Source organism: Electrona antarctica (genome assembly GCF_951216825.1).
Source record: "Electrona antarctica genome assembly, chromosome: 10".
Taxonomy (NCBI): domain Eukaryota; kingdom Metazoa; phylum Chordata; class Actinopteri; order Myctophiformes; family Myctophidae; genus Electrona; species Electrona antarctica.
In genome coordinates, this window is record NC_136791.1 from 5,695,711 (window position 1) to 5,717,985 (window position 22,275).

A 22,275-nucleotide genomic window follows, 5' to 3' on the forward strand; every position below is an offset into this window, starting at 1 on the left:
TCAGCAGCATTATTATCCATTCTTTGTCCTCCTTTCTTTCTGGTGTTATGATTGGGATAGATATTGTGGTATATTGTAGTCAAACTGAGATAGTATATCGTAGTGTTTATAGCTTATGCTGATTTGCAACACCCGTCCCTGGGCTTTTGTTAAAAAAAAGAAATAGGAAAGGGAAAAACAGAAAGAAAATAGATCAAAAACAGTGAAGTGAAAATGAGTACAGTCAGAACACAAAAACAGCTGAGCCCAATATAATACAACACACATTAATAACTTAGCTAAAGCTATTCCAGAGATTTATACTGCAGGTCGTCAAAACAACTTGATGGGGCTTCACTCTTAACCCATTTTGGGCGGGAACCCCTTTTGGTGTTTTAAGCATTATGTTATATTTTAGCTATTGAAAAATAGCAGGCTCATAGCGCGGCACCGAGTGCCACGCTAAAAGCTTGTAGGTCTGCTATTTTTTGAAAAGTCGTGAGAATGTGGTGCAAACCTTTGAATATATTCTTTCAGAACGAACATTTTTAACTCAAATCTTTCCTTCTGGGAAAAATGTCCCTCCCTAACATTTAGTTCTACTGGACCTCTTCTCCACTAGTCCCTCCCTAACATTTAGTTCTACTAGATATCTTCTCCACTAGTCCCTCCCTAACATTAAAGGTCTCCACACACCGGGCGCGAATTAGGATTTTTATGCGGCGTTCGGTTTTCCGAAAAACGCGGCCGGTGAACTCAACTTGTGAACTCAGTACTGCCGCAATCTGGCGGAGTCAGGTTAGGTCTGTGGCCCAATATCTGGGGGTGCTTGGTCCTCAATCTGGCGGAGTCAGGTTAGGTCTGTGGCCCAATATCTGGGGGTGCTTGGTCCTCAATCTGGCGGAGTCAGGTTAGGTCTGTGGCCCAATATCTGGGGGTGCTTGGTCCTCAATCTGGCGGAGTCAGGTTAGGTCTGTGGCCCAATATCTGGGGGTCTTTGGCGTGAAAAAGGTTGACCACCACTGACATAGAAACATAGGTTTTTCAGAAAACTATTAGGATTTAGAAGACTTTTTTTCAGTCCAAAATGGGTTAATGGAACCAAATCATCCTCAGCCAGCAGGACGGCCCAAAGGAACAGCTGTGTTGACGGAAGACGTTCGTCGACTACCTTTTTAAACTAAAACTAGACTAACACTAAAACATTCCGGGTGACTCAAACTAAATGAAAGGTGACTATGACTCAAACTAAATGAAAGGTGACTATGACTCAAACTAAATGAAAGGTGACTATGACTCAAACTAAATGAAAGGTGACTATGACTCAAACTAAATGAAAGGTGACTATGACTCAAACTAAATGAAAGGTGACTATGACTCAAACTAAATGAAAGGTGACTATGACTCAAACTAAAATAGAAATGTGCTGCCAAAAACAACACAACATCCATTCCATTGTTCTTTTCTCTCCTCTCTCTCTCTCTCCTCGCTGCACTTTCTGCAGGGCTGCGCGCACACGCACACGCACACACGCACACCTCAGCATCCTTAGTATTCCTGGCCTGTTTTGGGGTGGAGTGACAAATGGCCAGCTGATGGGTGCTGATGGGCGCCGTTTGGCGCGCCACAGCGGCAGCAAACTAATGGCCTAGTGTCTGCACTACCTTCGCCAGCTCTGTCACACACAGCCTTTCATTCATTCCATATTTCACAGTGGTCACATTTCCTACTTAACCCATTTTGACCTGAAATCAGATTCTAGACAGTTTTCTGAAAAAGCTATGTTTCTATGTCGTTCTTCGATTTTTCAAAAATAGCAGACCTTCAAGCTCGTAGCGCGCCACTCGGTGGCGCGCTATGAGCTTGTAGATCTGCAATAGCTAAAGCATAACATAATGCTAACACCAAAAGGGGTTCCCACCCAAAATGGGTTAAGTAAAAGTACCAATACTGCACTATATAGAAACACTTGTAAAAGTTCCAAAATGTGCCCGAGTAAAAGTGCATTGGCATCAAATGTAATTAACCCATTTTGGGCGGGAACCCCTTTCGGTGTTTTAAGCATTCTTTAGCTATTGAAAAATAGCAGATCTACAAGCTCATAGTGCGGCACTCGGTGCCGCACTATGAGCTTGTAGGTCTGCTATTTTTGAAAAATCGTGAAAATGTGGTGCAAATATATATTCTTTCAGAGCCAATTAAGTTTTTAACTCAAATCTTTGCTTCTGTGGGGGTCCCTGGAACAACATATTTTCAGATGGGGGTCAGCGGCCAATTACATATAATCTGAAACGTATATTTCAGTTACCACTGAAAACTCCTCTATTCCGGTCCAAAGCTTGGATACAGTGGCATTGATGATCCATTTTCTGTGGTATGGCCTTGGCATATCTGTGGCGTGGTTGTGAATCAAATGTGACTAAATTTGACTGAGGGACTGCCATTGGATTTTTTTGAATTTTCGTTTTTCATGTCATATGAAAGCAGGGAATCATACAGTAGCTAAAAAAGAAAGAAAAAAGTTTTTCTCCTCTGGTGAAAAGCTGTAATTTGCGCGATGGCAGTCTCTCAGTCAAATCTGGTCACAAATGTTATTGGCCCACCTGTACTTGGCTACATATTCTTAATGGTGTACCCCAGCGTTCTGCCTAATGTCTGCTATTATTGTCTATATTCACATCAGTTGTTTTGGGTCACCAACCTTCCTTATACAGTGATATAATGAGCTGGTTCCTCCATTGCAGAAAAGCGTGTTGCCAAATTGCAGGCTGGGTTAATATTATGCAGACTTCACAACTTTCACAACTAAATCCAGATTTATAAATACTGCTAAAATGTTCGAAGGAAGCATGATGGAACTTTGGAATGGATATTCATAATTATCTGCGTGTGTGTGTGTGTGTGTGTGTGTGTGTGTGTGTGTGTGTGTGTGTGTCTGCCTGCCTGCGGGGGACATTTTACAGTAATCATACGCTACTTAGAGAAGAAGAAAGGACATATGGCTGTTAAGATGAGTGACGTTTTTTACCACAATTTTGCAACCCATTTTTTCACCCAGTGTCAATTATCTAATGTAATCCTGGGCGCTACACTTCCTCTGCCAACCTGGGGGGGCAGCGGACTGACCTCATGCTTCCTTATATGCATGTGGAGCCCAAGCCGCTTCTTTTCACCTGACAGGGGAGAGTTTACTCGACCGGACGTAGCGCGTGGAAGGAACACATTATTCCGACTAGTTCCTTTCCCCTCCATCAGGCCTGCCCCGGCTGGCCTGCAGGGGGAGGTGGTTTAGAGACCAGGATTACTGCATGGCGGGGAGGGGGGGGTCCTGTTTCCTTTGAACTGGTAGCCTAGCCCATATTGACCACATGGTGATCTGTTGTATGCATTTGCACATTTTTTGCACATGTTAGGTACGGCATATCACAAACTGTAGAGCCTTGTATTCTTCACTCTGTCCTTTCTTAAAGAAGTTATTGGTGCTTAAATCGTACCACCATACATTTGCACTTTTGCAAAGACTTCTTTTTGGCACTGCCATCTAAGTCTATATAAAATGCTGTCTAAGTTACATAAGTTGAGCCTTTGCATACACCTGTAGGAGGTCGAGGCTAGGGCAAGTACTACGGAAAGAAAGATTTTATTGTGCTCTGCAAGCTGAACAACAGCCCTGTTTTAACTATTTAAAAATATATATATATTTAACCTTTAACCAGTAAAAACACATTGAGACTGCGTCTCTTTTACAAGTGGGAACTGGCCAAAAGGCAGAAATAAAATTACACTTCAATACCACATCGTCAATGTTACATTTTGGACCAGCAAATACAACATCCAGAATACACCTCAAAGCACCTATGAATAAATACAACACCTCACCAAAGTCCTGCTTTTTAGTAGCAAGGCAAAATACACCATATACACGATCTGAACCGACATAATAAATATATAGGCATGAACATAGGCTAGTACATATCCAAATATCTGCAGGTGTTGGACTGTACATCAAAGATTAAGGTGTTTATCCAACCAAAAGCCAAGGCATTTGTAGCGTTCCACCCACTCGATGGGAGTTCCAACGAGAGTGGAGATGCTCATTGGAGCTGACATAGGTCAACAGCCTAAGGGGCTTGGAGTGGACCGTGCAAACTAGACTATAGGAGTCCTACCCCTTTTGAGGAGGGATGCAGAGAAGCTATTCTCTGGAGGAATGTGAAGAACGGAGATAGATTCTCGAATCTCAAAGACTCTTGGAGGAAGGCTGACCCTGTCCCAACAGCTGGCACTCAGTGGACATGTTGTGGAGAGGGTTAGCAGCCATTACCTCGGGACTACCATCTGACCTTCAACAACAACACGCACGCACGCACGCACGCACGCACACATGTACCCCGAGTGTGTTAGAGGGCATTGATGTTCTTTCTTTTTAGAATCTTTCTAAAATGGTTATTTATATTTTCGAATTTAGCTCTTGCTATTGCACATTTTACTGTGGTGTTTATCTAAATGATTTACTGTATGCATTTTTATCGTCTTGTCTGTACTGTACTGACCCGAGCAAAATTAATTTCCCTTGTGGACAATAAAGGACATCTAATCTAATCTACTGTCTCACACACACACATACACACACACACACACACACACACACACAGGAGTTTCTTTTTTTTCTCAGCTTTTTCAGCTGTGACTTTACCACCAAGCACTTTGGTAGCAACTTGTGACTGGATAAATTATTGTCACAGTACCACAGTACCATGATATACTGCAGTACTGCAGTGCCATACTGTGTAGGGCTGGGCCCTTACAGGTCCATTTGGTTTAATTTTACGCTCTCAAGAGTTAAATCATTGTTAATCATCTGCATTATTTAATTTCTAAGAAGTCTACATAATTAGAGAATGGAAATGCTGAATAAATAATGGAATATGAAAAGGGTTTTAAAACCACTATTCTAAACCACACGAGATGTGAGCTGTCCATGGTACTGAGACGTACAGTGGACACTTGAGCTCTGTCCATGGTCCTGAACCACATGCAGTGCTGGAGATGTGAGCTCTGTCCATGGTCCTGAACCACATGCACTGTGAGCGGTCCATAGTACCAAGTAGTGCTGGAGATGTGAGCTCTGTCCATGGTCCTGAACCACATGCACTGTAAGCTGTCCATACTAGTACCGAGTAGTGCTGGAGATGTGAGCTCTGTCCATGGTCCTGAACCACATGCACTGTGAGCAGTCCATAGTACCGAGTAGTGCTGGAGATGTGAGCTCTGTCCATGGTCCTGAACCACATGTACTGTGAGCTGTCCATAGTACCAGGTGGTGCTGGAGATGTGAGCTCTGTCCATGGTCCTGAACTACATGCACTGTGAGCTGTCCATAGTACCAAGTAGTGCTGGAGATGTGAGCTCTGTCCATGGTCCTGAACCATATACGGCTTCCTTATCCATGGAACAAATCATTGTCAGTGTCTCCTGGTATGACATTAAAAATCACACTTCTGTGAAGTGAGGGGCGCTCTTAGATCATCATACATCATATTCAACGCTCAGCCAATCAAATCATCACAAATGTAATTCCGGCCAATTACTTTTGCCGTCTTCACTTTTCTGCCCTCACTTTTATTCTCAGTATGTACTTTGCTCAGCCAATCAAATTGTCGCTATGTGTTCATCAGCCAATCACAATGTCAATGTTTGTGTTCACACAGACCCGGAAAGCTGGTCATAGGAGGGGCTAGTACCCCTCAAACATGACATTACCGTAGTAGTGAGCTCCACCAATCAGAGACGTCGTAGAAGTGTAGGTAGTGAAGTATTTCTCCATGACATCGCAAATTAAACAGTTTTTTTCCCCACTAGATTGATCGGGTAGATTCTACAGTGTAGAACAGTGGTTCCCAAAGTGGGGTCTGGGGACCCCCAGGGGTCCTTGAGGGAGTTCCAGGGGGTCCTCAGCTAAATGATAGTTAGGAACCAAATGGACCCTTATGGGTCTGTAACTCTGAGAGTGTACTCATGGAACCAAATGGACCCTAACCGGTCCATTTGGTTCCATTTGTACACTCTCAGAGTTAAATTAACATTGATTTTACAATATAAATCGGGGTCTCAGAGATAGAAATGGCATTAATTGGGGGTCCGTAGCCTAATTAATGTCAAACTGGGGGTCCTTTTTCGGGTTGAGAATCACTGTTAGAGCCGTAAAAAATCTTCTCTTATGGGGGTCCTTGGCATATATTTTCTAATGGGGGGTCCGCGGGCTGATGAGTGCCAATTTGGGGGTCCTTGACATGAAGAAGTTTGGGAACCACATGGTGTAGAAGCTTCACGGCTGTAGCTTCTACAGGAACACATCATTTCACAGCCTGCAGGAGCCTGGTGGTTAATCTACATTATATCGTCAGACATATATAGATGAAAATGTGTTTGCTGCAGGAAACTCACCGTCGAGGCCCATTAAGGCACTCAACATCCCTATCATTTCCATTCTAGGATGGGTCCATTTGCAGCTATAGAGCTTCTACCTTATCATTAGCTTTAGAAACGGGTAGAGTGTGTCTAGTGTGTGATTTGAAAGAAATTGAAAATGAAATTAATTTTTTGTTTTACTGCCCCATTATATGAAGAATTAAGACATGTATTATTTTGTAAAATGACAACCATCTGTGTTAACTTTTTCTGGTTAGAGGACTATACGAAAAACTGGAATTTTGTTTTAGGAAAGGTATTTTTGCTTTAGCAGACTTTTTATGCAACGCGTGGGAAAAAAGGCAGAATGTTTTGTTTGTGTAAAAAAAAAATATATATATAAAAAGTGCCCTTCTGGGCACAGGTCTCCACCAGGAGGATAGGAGTGTGTGTGTGATGTTTGGCAAAATGTTTAGGAGCAATATAAACATGTGTGTGTGTGTGTGTGACGCGGCTTGGCCTGTTGTAGCGCCACCATGAGGCTGATTTGAAAACTGTCAAGTGGCATTTCTTCCAAAGCCTAGTGGGAATATACATGCACAGTTTCACCACAATCGGACGCTGCGTTGAGTAGTTGTGGCGATTTGTTCAAAACGGGTACAAAGCGGGCTACTCCTGAAAAGTTTAGAAGCCAATCATAGCCAATGAGGGTGAATTATGAGAAATCAAACAAACCCGTCTTCATCACATGAACTATGAAGAGCATGTGTACCGATTTGCGTGAAATTTGGATAAAATCTGAAGGAGTAATATTAGAAAATGTGTTTTACATATGTCGGCCTCCTGGTGGCGCTATAAAGAGCAGATGTGAAAAATTCCAGGCAAAGGTTTTTCCTTGGCCTCTAGGGAGTTGGCATACAAAGTTATCCACAGATCCGTGCAGTTAGAGGTAAAACACTTTTCTGCCAGTTATAGCGCCACCATGAGGCTGAGTTGAAAATGTTCATGTGGCATTTCTTCCTCGGCCTAGTGGGAATGTGCGTGCACAATTTCACAGAAATCACACAATGTGTTCATGATTTGCAGCATTTTGTTTGAAACTGAGCACTCCTGCGAACTTTGGAAGCCAATCTTAACCAATCAGGATGGAGTCTGAGAAATCTGAAAGACCCGTTTCGTTGAATGGCTCTAGAGAGACTGTGTACCAATTTGTGTGATGTTTAGACAAAATCTGTAGGTGTACTGTGCAAAAACATGTTTTGCACAAAGCGGCCTCCTGGTGGCGCTATAACAGGTCGTTCTGGAAATTTTGGGGCAGAGGTTCATCGTTGGCATCCAGGGAGTGTGTGTGCAAAATTTGGCATCGACCGGGTTAACGGTGCCGGAGATTAGCTGTTCACAGACGGACGGACACACACACACACACACACACACGGACGGACGGACGGACGGACGGACACACGGACGGACGGACGGAGTGCAAAACATACTCTCTCCCCATGCCTTCGGCCTGGTGGAGACAATAAAAACTGTTTGTTGTACACAATGCAATACTGAAGCAATGATTTGTATGGTGTGTCCTATAAGTCCACGTGGGCGGGGCGCCTAATTGGGTGCATGACACAAAAATAAAGAATCTATCTATCTATTGATAGAAAGAGAAAGGAACAATACAATGACCTAGTTATGGTCAACGAGGTGCACCTGTTCCAATTAAGGTTTTCCTTTTGTGCAGTACATCTATGGGAAACCAGCCGGCTCTAGCACAAGATCAGTGTGCTAGCAAGCGGAACCGCAGCACCATGTCCCTGCGGAACCATTGCCCACCACTCCTGAATGAACTGTCTGGTGCTGAGACTCTGGTGCAACGCACAGGTCCTGAGCCTGGTGAGAGTAGGGGTGGACCTGGTGAGACGTAGGAGGGGCCCGGACAGGAGACAACCCACAGAGCCTAGTCCCCCCATGCGCCAGAAGTGTACCTCCCAGCCCTGGCAGAGTAGTTCTGGAGTAGTTCCAACGGATTGTGTGCCCCTGGTTTTTCCCTAGTGGGACTGATTGAGGGTAGCTACTGGGACGTCACGTAAGTCGGGACTTGATCACCCCGGCTGGGTCGCCTGAGTGAGGGGTATGATGTTGAGAGACCCGAAACCCTGTTGACCTCAGGATACATCACTGAGGAATCTGAGGATACGTCCCAGGTGCATCCATGCAATGTTTTTTAGTTATTGATTCCGTCGACTAAAACTATGCCGAAAAATGACTACCTTTTTTCACTGGCGAAAACTGAATTAAAAACTAAGCCATGATGACTAAAACTATGACTAAATATACTGACAATTCCGTCAACAAATAAAAACGTGACTAAAATGTTAGGGAGGGACTAGCGGACAAGAGACTAACTAAAAGACAAGACATTTTGTTTGGTTGCGCTCGGTGTTGCTCTCTGAAATTAGCCGATCTACAAGCACCCTACAGAAGAGACTCAGAGAAAAGAGCCGATCTACAAGCACCCTACAGAAGAGACTCAGAGAAAAGAGCCGATCTACAAGCACCCTACAGAAGAGACTCAGAGAAAAGAGCCGATCTACAAGCACCCTACAGAAGAGACTCAGAGAAAAGAGCCGATCTACAAGCACCCTACAGAAGAGACTCAGAGAAAAGAGCCGATCTACAAGCACCCTACAGAAGAGACTCAGAGAAAAGAGTAGATAAGAGTAAATAAAGGTTAAATAAACAGTGCAGTGCGACACGTTGTGAGCTTGTAGATCGGCTCTTTTCACCATGCAACCAAGGGTAAAAGCTACCATTACGCCATCAAGGCCCGCAAAAATGCATTTTTGTCGACAAAAACCAACTGTAGATTTAGTCGACTAAAATCGCATGATATTTAGTCGACTACACTAAAACATTTCAGATGACTAAAATAGGAAACTAAATTAAGTTTAATTCCAAAGACTGTGACAAAAAAACTAAAATAGATGATTTGCTGCCAAAAACATACAGTAGAAGACTATCAATCACTATGCGAGTACATATTACTGTACACATTGTTTATGTTATCCATCACCGGGAAGGGCAAATGACACTGATTTACTGAGCTGCTTTAGTTTAAGTCCTTGAAGTCATTTAATTGACCTTATTGCTTCAATATGCGTCTACCATTGCGTGGCAATCTTTCATATTGCATCATTCCACTATGTTTGTATTGTCTACAATGTACTGTAGCTCTGTCTACTCAGAACTCAGAAGCACTTTATTGCCAGTTAAGAAATGTAGGATATATATAACACAGGAATTGGTTCTGGCTAAGGTACAACATGAAGCATAGGACAGTAACAGTTTACAAGATAAACAACAATGAATCATGCAGACAATAAATCTTGAGCATATACAGTATAACCCATTTTAGGCGGGAACCCCTTTTGGTGTTAGCATCATGTTATGCTTTAGCTATTGAAAAATAGCAGATCTACAAGCTCATAGCGCGCCACCGAGTGGCGCCCTATGAGCTTGTAGGTCTGCTATTTTTGAAAAATCGAAGAACAACCGACATAGAAACATAGCTTTTTCAGAAAACTGTCAGGATGTTGAAGACATTTTTAGAATCTGATCTCAGGTCAAAATGGGATAACAGGTGGGAATTGACCGGTACCGTCATCTGAAAGATGGTAGTTTAGCAAAGAGGTATATGGATGCTGGGCTGGGCGGGTTCTATTGCAATCTGGCCAGCTCTCTTCATCACCCCAGCATTGTAGAGGTACTGTAAATGATTGCTAGTATAGCTGACACGCAAAGATCATTACATCCATGTTTCACCCTGAGTAACGGTGCCAGATCAAATATGATGGCTGAGCCTAACGCCGGGGCTCCACCGGACGCGTGCGTCAAAAAACGAACCGGGGCAATTTTAAAGCAGTCACACAACGTAACGCAACGCAACGCAACGCAGGCAGTGGAGCCACCCTTCATTGATTAAAAAGGGAACATTCCCTGACGGTGACAGAGACGCAACGCTGACGCGCCCGGTGGAGCCCCGATGTAAGGTTTTCACAGGGAGCGGGGGTGGGCGATGTATATGACAACTGTGTGACCACTGTTAGTAAGCAACTTGTCTCGCGTTACCAGACTGTTGCCTCCGCGATTTCCAAACGCTTCATCATACAGTCTGGGCCAACGGAAGAGCTATCATGCGTAAGCGATAACGCAGAAGTGGAGCCTCCTCGCCACTTCCGTGTCGTCTTTACAGTTGCACACATTTATCCTAATGTAAATAGAAAACATCTAAGCATATATAGCGTGTTGCTTAGCAGAAAAGGAAATTAAAAAATAAGCCCTAAAGATATTTTAAAATATATTTTCGTGAACGGAAATGGCAGCTTCCCTTACTCAGCTCATGGGGGCTATAGTCCCAGACTCTCTATAGCATTCGGAGATTGTGGAATAGTTGTCTGGCTACGCAAGACTAGTAAGCAACTAGTAGGCGATTAAGGGCATTGAGACCAAAACCGGAACTACACGACAATAACTGAAGCAAGAGACACATTGTGTCTGTACGTGCAAAACGTAACAATATACCGATACCACAGTTCAACACCACAGCAACCACTGCTGAGAAATGGAAAAACGCATCAGTCTACAAAGACCTTTAACCTATGAAAACAGACAGATGCATATGTGAGCGAAAAAAGAAAAAAACAGACACTACAGCCACCAGCACAACAGGAAAGCTTTGCCTATATATTGTCCATAGAGAAAAACAAAAGTTTGAATAAATCTCCATTAAAATACCTTAATCTTAACACTGCAGAGTTAGGTATTGGAATCCACCATATGGTGCATCTAAACAAGAACGGGGGAAGTGTGTCCTGTGAGCTTATACCACAGTCTAGTCACGACATTGGGCTGATGGGAGTTTATATTGCAGTGTAGATATGGCATTATGCTGACACAGTAATACCGGTATATTTTTTTCTGTGACCTGATAAGTGGTCTTTAAAATAAAGCCTCTCAAAATAGGGCCCAGGGGTCCTTGAAGGGGTTCCAGCTGGTCCACATGAAGAAAAAAAAAGATGAACGGTTTCATGTCACTATAATTTCACTGGCTAGAAGTTTAAAACCCATTTTGGGCGGGAACTCCTTTTGGTGTTTTAAGCATTATGTTATACTTTAGCTATTGAAAAATAGCAGATCTACAAGCTCATAGCGCGCCACCGAGTGGCGCGCTACGAGCTTGTAGGTCTGCTATTTTTTTTAAATCGTTAAAATGTGCCTCAAATCTTTCCGAAAATTGTCATGATTTAGAAGATTTCTTTTTTTTATTTCGACGTCAGGCGTAAATGGGTTAAGACCAATGAGAGAATGTATGAGAATGACTGACTATTCAGATCATATAGTAGGTTTCACTCCATCCACCTACAATATGACAGTCGTACATTTCGGACTAAATCTAATCAAACAACAAAGATATTCTGTCTGGTGCGTTTAACCCATTTTGGGCGGGAACCCCTTTTGGTGCAGCATTATGTTATGCTTTAGCTATTGAAAAATAGCAGATCTACAAGCTCATAGCGCGCCACCGAGTGGCGCGCTACGAGCTTGTAGGTCTGCTATTTTTGAAAAGACGAAGAACGACTGACATAGAAACATAGCTTTTTCAGAAAACTGTAAGGTTGAAGAAGACATTTTTAGAATCTGATCTCAGGTGAAAATGGGTTAAGCCCAATGAGAGAATGTATGAGAATGACTGACTATTCAGATCATATAGTAGGTTCCACTCCATCCACCTACAATATGCCAGTCGTACAATTTGGACTAAATCTAATCAAACAACAAAGAAATATTATGTTCAAAGCAAAGACGCAAAGACAAATGGTAGTATCATTTGGAGCAGCCAACATGCATCTTTGCATCGTCATGTCGCTGGATTCCATTGACAATGAATGAATGGTCGACTGCGTCGTTGCGTCTGCCTGTGTGAACGCAACATGTGGCACATTTTCAAATGGCTTAATAAAACTCTCTCCCACTCTCTGCTATCATGTCTTTTTCCCGTGCAGTTGCATTCTCTGGCCTTGGATTCACCTCCTTCTACCTGGCAGGGAAGCTGCAGTGCTTTACGGAGCAGGGTCGTGGGCGTAGTTGGCGTCTCTGTGCCATGGTGCTGCCTCTCTACAGTGCCATGATGATCGCTTTGTCCCGCACGTGTGACTACAAACACCACTGGCAAGGTTTGTTCCACAGCTCGCTTCATCAGAACAGGAGAAGACGGATCTAGATTTGAGTGTCGTTGTTATTTCGATGACTCAATGAAAAATAATATTTCAGTGCCCCACTTAACATAGTTCAGATTTCAATCTGCTTCAGGAGGTTGGCTGTTCAAAAGGTTGTTCAAACTTAAAAGGTTTACGATAAAATGTCTGAAACAAAATACATATACGTATGAAACATTCCCTAGTCTTTCTGGGCAGATCATCCACTTGATCTCAGCAAAACGTTGGTGGCCGCTGGTGTTAAAGTGAAAAATGCTGCTAATAATGCTATAAGCGATAGGGTATGAGGGGTCTGATTTAATGAAAGCTGCCGCGGACGACAGTGAGGTGGCATTATGAGCTATCAGGGCTTGAAGGCAGAGAATGATTCCAACCGTCTGTTTCTCACATCTCATCAGAAATAGCCGGAGAGAGGCAAGGAGGGAGGCAGAGACAACATGACATGACATGACATGACATGACCAGGGGTCATCAACATGTCCGTACACATGACCAGGGGTCATCAACATGTCCGTACACACAGACATGACCAGGGGTCATCAACATGTCCGTACACATGACCAGGGGTCATCAACATGTCCGTACACACAGACATGACCAGGGGTCATCAACATGTCCGTACACACAGACATGACCAGGGGTCATCAACATGTCCGTACACACAGACATGACCAGGGGTCATCAACATGTCCGTACACACAGACATGACCAGGGGTCATCAACATGTCCATACACACAGACATGACCAGGGGTCATCAACATGTCCGTACACACAGACAAATGTGTCCGTGGCAAAGACTTGGTCTTGCCTGTGGCAAATTTTATATTTTCTGTTTTATACACCATTGTAATGTTCCTATTTTGACACCCACTTACTGAATGTCAATCTCCATGTTTTGTTCAAAGTATCTATGACACATATTTACTACGACACTGTCTATGGCATTAGGAGTTGTTTATTTGCAAAGACCCCAGGCCCATAACTCTGAGAGTGTGCACATTTGCTTCCATGTGTACACTCTCAGAGTTACAAACATGTAATGGTCAATTGTGTATGTGTTTCTGGTAATGTTATTGTCCATATATTTTGTACGTCCGTGGTAAAAAAAGTATTTTGACAAAATTGTCCACCACAAGCCGGCAAGGCGTTGACCCCCCTGGACATGACTGCTGTAATGTAATGCTCTACTGATAATGCTTAGAATACCTTATGGGACAGAGTAGAAATAAAGCCTTTCTAAACGACCAGTACTCCACTATCACACAAGAATTCGTCACATAACTATTCCCAGACACAAAATCAACTCCTCTTTGCGCGTGTAAAGTTCTTGAGCCCACAAGCTCTTTGCTCAAATTTGACCCATTCTTTTTGTTTTTGCATTAATGGCAAAACAAAACCAAAAGAAATCCTTCTGCAAACGCCTGTACAGTAAGTAAGCTGCAGTAGTTTGGCCCATTAACCCATTTTGGGCGGGAACCCCTTTTGGTGTTAGCATTATGTTATGCTTTAGCTTTGCATTATGTTATGCTTTAGCTATTGAAAAATAGCAGATCTACAAGCTCATAGCGTGTCACCGAGTGGCGCGCTATGAGCTTGTAGGTCTGCTATTTTTGAAAAATCGAAGAACGACTGACAGCTCAGGTCAAAATGGGTTAATGGTAACGCCAGGGCTCCACCGGACGCGTTGCGTCTCCGTCGCGTCGCGTCAAAAAACGCACCGGTTCAATTTTAATGCACGCGTCGCGTCTCCGTCAACGCGGGCAGTGGAGCCACCCTTCATTGATTAAAAAGGGAACATTCCCTGACGGTGACGGAGACGCGACGCTGACGCGCCCGGTGGAGCCCGTCCGTAAAACAAAACCAAAGAAATCCTTCTGCAAACGCCTGTACAGTAAGTAAGCTGCAGCAGTTTGGCCCATTAAACTCAAGTGGACCCCCATTAGCCTGTCTACTGAGCCATGCTTGACGGATACTAATACAATAATTCCTCTTAAGCCGTTTAGACCTGAGAAACGCACCTTATAGCTTTGAACCACTTTTAACCATTATCTAGATCTGCTATTTTTGAATAACCATGAAACTCTGTGCAAATCTTTGATTATATTAATATTCTTTCACTGTGAATGTTTTAACTCAAATCTTTGCTTCTGGGGCGGTCCCTGGAACAACATATTTTCAGATGGGGGTCGGTGGCCAAGTAGTAGTAAGTAGTAAGTAGCCTTGCCGAGCCATGAGGCCCATAGGGCAGGAGCCCATCTCCTGTTTCTGTAGCGTGAGGTAGCTTGATGTACAAGTACACCCCATGGACATGACGCTGTCCATGGGGTGAGTGTCAAGCAGGGAGGCACTGGGTCCCATTTTTAGAGTCTTTGGTATGACCCGGCCGGGGATCGAACCCCGACCTCCCAGTCTCAGGGCGGACACTCTAACCACAAGGCCACTGAGCTGGTCGGTGGCCAAGTACCGGTACATACCATTTTTGGGGTCCTTGACAGCCTTCATCACACTGAAGGCTGGACAGCCGAATCGTCTGTTCATTTGTGATGTAGAGAATATACATCGTTTGAAATGCATTCTTGGTGTGTGCATGCAAACCTTTACCTATTTTACTATGGGGTCCTTGACATGAGATAGTTTGAGAACCAGTGACATAGAAACATAAGGTTTTTCAGAAAACTGGCATGATTTACAAGACTAAAGAATGTGGTCTCAGGTCTAAATGCATTAACCCATTTTGGGCGGGAACCCCTTTTGGTGTTAGCATTATGTTATGCTTTAGCTATTGAAAAATAGCAGATCTACAAGCTCAGACCTTGTAGGTCTGCTATTTTTGAAAAATCGAAGAAACATAGCTTTTTCAGAAAACTGTCAGGATGTAGAAGACATTTTTAGAATCTGGTCTCAGGTCTAAATGCATTAATACGTACTCTGGTCTCGGGGGTGAGGAGGTGGAGGTATGTTGGTGCAGTGGTGCTCCAGTCACTATCTGGATGATGCCACCATAATATATACAACTGTACAGTACGTCGCAGGGTTTGACTTTATTTCTAAATCGTTGCTGTCGGGAGGAAACCACCTAACTTTTTTAGGTTTTTGATTTTTATTTTAGGGGTGCCAGCCCCTCCTCCTATGTCCAGCTTTAACCCATGTTGACCTGAGATCAGATTCTAAAAATGTCTTCTACATCCTGACAGTTTTCTGAAAAAGCTATGTTTCTATGTCAGTCGTTCTTCGATTTTTCAAAAATAGCAGACCTATGAGCTTGTAGATCTGCTATTTTTCAATAGCTAAAGCATAACATAATGCTAACACCCAGAATGGGTTAAGGGTTTGTGTAAACACAAACTTTGTCCTAACACAAACATTGAATGCCATTGACAATGAATGGCCAGTTTTGAGTGTTTGTGTAAACGCAAACATTGCCAAGACAAAAGTGAGGACGCAAATTGTGATTGGCCGGAATGAGATGATGTGTGATGACATGTGATGATAAGAGCACCCCCTCACGTCACACAGGTGTGACGTTTTGCATTAATCAGTGCTATTGAACACCCTTTACGTCTATTGAACCAATGAAAAGTAGTAAAGAGCACTTCGGAGAAAACCTCTCAACTCCATTGCTTTGTTTTAAAACACTAGCCCTTACCCGTTGTGAGATATTGCCCCCCCCCCCCCCTTGTGGCCGCGGGGGATACTGCGCCCTGGGTGCGTTTTCGCATTTTTAATTCACTAATAAATTCATTATTAATTTATAATTTGTTAAATTGGGAAAAAGGGCTTTGTTAAGACCTCCATATTATATTATTATGGTCAATGCATGTGTGAAAAGTGGGAGCGATTGGTGCAGGCGGTGAGGAGATACGGCGGTGTTTCAGACAGACAGACAGACAGACAGAATTATAGTATGATGAAAAGGTTTTCCCAACAGCAAGAAATGCTCTATTGTAATTCCCTTCACCCACAAGCAGGAAACAATCAGTTGTTTTGATTTATCACAAAGTCTTCAGCTGACCTGCGACATACAGTATATAGGCATACAGTAGGCATACAGTAGGCCTACATCAGAAGGCAACCGCATTTTGATGCATACGTACTGTACGTCAGTGGTTCCCAAGGTGGGGTCCGGGGACCTGAACCCCTGGCCTAGAGGTCCAAAGTATACTGTCTGAACTGCAACACGAGCCCAGCACTGGACTTTCAGTTTGGTTTCATCACTCTCTCAACAACAACCCAAGTGGGGTCCGGGGACCTGAACCCCTGGCCTAGAGGTCTAAAGTATACTGTCTGAACTGCAACACGAGCCCAGCACTGGACTTTCAGTTTGGTTTCATCACTCTCTCAACAACAACCCAAGTGGGGTCCGGGGACCTGAACCCCTGGCCTAGAGGTCCAAAGTATACTGTCTGAACTGCAACACGAGCCCAGCACTGGACTTTCAGTTTGGTTTCATCACTCTCTCAACAACAACCCAAGTGGGGTCCGGGGACCTGAACCACTGGCCTAGAGGTCCAAAGTATACTGTCTGCACTGCAACACGAGCCCAGCACTCTGTAGAACACATTCACAGCCTGGACTTTCAGTTTGGTTTCATCACTCTCTCTCTCTCAACAACAACCCAAGTTAAAAAAAAACAAAAAAGCATCTCATGTTGCCAGGAGACTAGCCAAAACCCTTGGACATTATTGTGGTTTGGCTGTTGGTTTATTATTATCATGACATATTATTGTAACTACAGCTGTTGGAAGCCAGCACGAAAGACCTTCACCCACTCCTTACAGGTCAGACTGACACCGTCTGCATATATGATTGGATCTGAGCTTCTTTATATGAGAGGATATGCATACAGTAGTAACCATGGAAATGGCTTCAGTGGACTAGAGCTTACTGAATCCCTCAGTGCCATGCAGAAAAACAGTGTTTTCTTAAGCTACAGCGGTCCTTAGCTCTGGTCAATAGCTCTAATGCCGTCGCATTTCTCTTCCTATACTCTCTCATTGAAAATGAATTACTAGGCATGTCAGTCACTCCCTGTCTGATAGACCCTATATCTATATCTAACTATAAATGCACCAGGTCTCTGTGTGTACGTGGCGTCTGCCGTCTGTACATCTGTAATCCACATAACTCGAGCACCGTTAGCCCCACCGACTTCAAATTCGACACACGCGTTCCACACCACCACAGGGAGTGCAGTGCCCGGTGTAGAGTTGGTCGTACCCACGGTTGTCCAGAACTGCCCAAAAAAGGCCTAACAGAAGGCCTAATCAGATCACTTAGGTACAGTTCAAAGACGCGTTTGGTACAATGAAACGCGACGCATCGCACCCAATATTTAATTTTTTAGGGGGCCTAAACAAAATATTTGCACCAGGGCCCATTGCCAGGTCCATTCACCACTGAGTTAAACCTTGAAACTTGATCTGTGATATTCAAGTGTAGTGCAATAATGATGAAGCTAAATTACTGGTTACAACAAAAATGCAACTTTTTTTCTCTGTTTTAAAAATATCCTTGTCTTCATCTCAAAGTATCCTTGTCTGCATCTCTGCTATATGAGCATGTGCAAAGAAGCATTCTGATTTGCACATGCCAAGTCACAGGTGTGAGATGTATCACTTTCTGTTTTCACTGCAAAAAAATAATTATTAAGATTCCACTCTAGACTCGAGAATCAGCCGTGCTTTGAAAAAGTGAATTAAAGTAACAGCTGTCGAACAAAGAACGTTCACAGTTGTTGTTGTTGTCTGACAGAAAGCCTCGATAATCCTAAAACCTTGGTAAATCGTGTGTGTACCCTATATGTATGTGTGTATGTGAAACTTCCACAGATGCCTTTGTCGGAGGAGTGATCGGGTTGCTGTTTGCATACATCTGCTACCGGCAGCACTACCCACCATTCCTGCACACAGACTGTCACCTGCCTTACGCCAGTCTCGCCGCTGCTGCTGCTGCTGCGACCCACGCACGCTCCTCCCACCCGCAGGACCACCCCCAGCCCTCTGACAACGCAACCAGCCTGCCCCTGGAAGGACTAACGGAGGGGCCAGTATGACTAACAGCCACCAGCCAGCAGACCGCACCCTTAGAACTCTCGCCCCCAGCCAGCCACAAGCCCTCCTCCCACCCATCCCCAATGACTGACTGATCCAGGGCCCTTTTCCAAGAGGGTTAAACCGGCCCGGTTCTTTATAGTCCATGAGCCAGAGCCCCACAATTGTAACGATAATTACGAATTGAGTGGGTGAAACCACACCTGTTTATTGTAATTGTTTATAGGATCAATATAAGAAAATGTATACGATAACCCTTCCAGGAGTATAGCCTTTTCATATTTATCACACCTTTTGTTATTCTACAGTATACTGTATACAACTATACATGATAGGTGAATAGGTAAAGATTTAATTAATAGTTATCACCATGAAACTTCTGCAGTTGATTACTTACACGAAGACAATGATTTATTGTATTACACGTTTTCTGAAATTGTACTGTACATTTAAATACGCAAATTTAGGCATTATATAGGAAAATATGCAAGAAATTGAAAGAGCTACTGTGGAAGGGTTATCAATCATCATCATATATTAATGTACTTATATTGACCCTATATAGGGGCGGCTGTGGCTCAGGAGGTAGAGCAGGTCGTCCAATGATCCATGGGTCGGCGGTTCGAATCCCGGCTCCTCCTGTCTACATGTCGAAGTGTCCTTGGGCAAGACACTGAACCCCAAATTGCTCCCGATGTGCTGGTTGGTACCTTGCATGGCTTCCGCCGCAATCGGTGTATGAATGTGTGTGTGAATGGGTGAATGTAATGCACAATCTATGTAAAGCGCCTTGGATAAAGGCGCTATATAAATGCACCATTTACCATTTATATATATAAACAATTAAATATAGGTGTGGTTTTGCCCACTCAACGCTCCAATTTTGGAGCTCTGGCTCATGGATGAAGAACCGGGCCGGTTCAGCCCTGGTGGAAACGGGGCCTGAGTGACAACAACTTAAACACATTCCAGTGAACACTAGTGTGTCCCCCCCTGCCCCCCCCCCCCCCCCCCCCCCCCCCTCTCTCTCTCTCCATCCATTTCACACCTACTGTGCATCTAGCTCTGGTCCATAGCCTTCTACTGCTTCTACGATTCTGCCCTGCAGTATAAGGCTATGGGACTTTCAGTTTTAAATCTCAAATCGAAATCAGACCAGCCTCTCCTCTTTTGTGGAAATCTCATGAACGTTTGACCTACTCACCAATACAAAGACAGGTTGTGTCAATAGAAAGCCTACTTTCCTTAGTGGATGCACTCTGAGCCCCCCACCACAAGTATGAACGGTACTTTTTGGCCAAAAAGTGATTTTGTTTCCAGCGGGAAAAAAATACTTTTAGTTACTCCAATGCGTCCTCTACCGATATTGCCCAGAGAACTGCCTCATAGAGAATATTTTTCCTCCGGTGAAAAAGAATCCCTTTCTGGCCAAAAAGTACCGTTTATACGTGGTGGTGGGGGGCTCAGAGTGCGTCCACTAAGGAAAGTAGGCTTTCTAATGACACAACCCGCCTTTGTTTTGGTGAGTAGCAAAAACGTTCTTTTAAAATACGCTAAAGAGGAGAGGCTGGTCTGATTTCTATTTGAGATTTAAAACCGAAAGTCCCATAGCCTTATACTGCAGGGCAGAATCGTAGAAGCAGTAGAAGGCTATGGACCAGAGCTACCGTGCATCATTTGTCTTTTCTTTGTTGTCCCCTTCCTGAATCAGCAGCGATGCTACAGTCAATATTCAGAAATTATGTATGAGAGGATTCCAGGAATAGGGGACACCACTGCTGAGGGAAAACAGGTAAAAAGGACTTGAGGAAAAGTTTCTATGAGGGTATAATACACCTACTGGCTGTGAATGAACATACAAAAGCATTTTTTGAATAGACAGCAGAAATGTCAGGTGTAGGTGTTGTTGAAGTTTACTGTATCACTATGGCTTAGCAGGAAATGGGGTTAGCTGGTACTATTTCATCACTACAGTCTGTTTGATGTGGAGTGGGGTAGAATAGAATCCCATAGAATCCCATGAGATGTCACAGAAAACAAACCATGATACACAGCAACTGAACCGTCACGCACGCACGCACACGCACACACACGCACGCACGCACAAACACGCGCACGCACACACACTCTACAGCAATACAGTGTGTTACAGGGGTCAATTTGAAATAATCTAATTATTTAAATCTGGTGCAAGAAATCCAATTACATTGTAAAGGACCATACCAATGACTCAAGGTACACTTGACATTACCGTCGACCATTTTCCAGAACATAGGCCTATACTGCAGATTTTCAAAGAAGCCACTGAATGGATTCAGTTCATTTCCAGGAAGGTAAATGAATATCAACTTGTAGTATAACTTGTAGCATTCTTGAGATAGTACAGTTACTACAACACAGTAAATATAATTAATTGTATAGGTATATGTTTTTGTCAAAAGTTATGTTATGGGTTTTAATGCATTTTAAAGTATGGACTGACTGATTTGAAAAGCCTTGCCAAAAATTGTTCCTGGTGGAAAGATAGTTATGAAAAGCATATTTGTTCATTTTGCAAGCTGAAACTATAAGGGAAAATGTTTGTCGACTACCCTTTTTCACCGACAAAAACTAAATACGCTGACAATTTCGTCAATTCTAAGAAACATGTTAGAGGACTAGTGAGATCCTGCAAAACTAGGTCAAGTCATTTTCAAAACATGTGAGCTTGTGGTCGCAGATTGGCTATTTTTGTAGTATAAAGTATGAATTAGGTATTACGACGCCATCAAGGCCTGGCAAAATATATTTGTGTTGACTAAAATCTTATAATATTTAATCAACTAAAACTAAAACATTTCAGTGATTAAAATATGACCCAGAAAATGCTGTCGTTATGAATGTATGACTTACTAACACAGTTCAGGTTGACTTTGGACAAAATGGAAACAAACATGAAGACTAAAAAAGCCATTAATAGGACAGAGTCCTCCGTCTAGGTAGCTCCTTTCGGAACCCTACGTTAAAGTTTCTGACATTTTGATGACTTTATGTAGGGTTCCTTATCACCGGATTCAAGCGACATGGGATGCAATCTGATTTCCCCTGACTTACCCCTGTGCTGCGGTGTGGGTGTCACGCTGACATATTCCAAAAGAAGCATATGGACGCTATAGGATACAACGAACCCTCTCACCCCCCCCCCGAACGGCACAGAAGCCGTTAAGTATTTTTAATGTTTGTACGACCGTTTGGCAGCTCTGAAATTCTCTCTTCGGTCCCTCCTTGTTGACATCTCGGTTGGCTAGCTGCGCCTACGAGGCGCGTAGGGAGGCGCAGCTAGCCAACCGATATGCTGGAGGCGGTACAATGGGATGTCAACAAGAGAGAATTTCAGAGCTGCCAAAACGGTCGTACAAACATTAAAAATACTTAACGGCTTCTGAGCCGTTCGCGGGGGGGGTCAGAAGGTTCGTTGTCTCCTATAGCGTTCATATGCTTATTTTGGAATATGTCAGCGTGACACCCACACCGCAGCACGGAGGTAAAACAGGGAAAGTCAGATTGCATCCCATGTCGCTTGAAG

At 43.5% G+C, this 22,275-nt stretch overlaps 1 protein-coding gene across 1 annotated transcript in view; it reads left to right on the forward strand.

Moving 5' to 3' along the window:
* The window catches only part of plpp4 (phospholipid phosphatase 4), a gene marked incomplete at both ends in the record, with an annotated part of 123,931 nt that extends 105,219 nt beyond the window's left edge, over positions 1-18,712 (forward strand). Inside the window, 2 exons of the mRNA XM_079511791.1 lie at positions 12,447-12,617; positions 18,489-18,712. Of these exons, the coding sequence (XP_079367917.1) occupies positions 12,447-12,617; positions 18,489-18,712 (395 nt within the window). The remainder of the gene's footprint in view (positions 1-12,446; positions 12,618-18,488) is intronic.
* Positions 18,713-22,275: the final 3,563 nt, after the last annotated feature.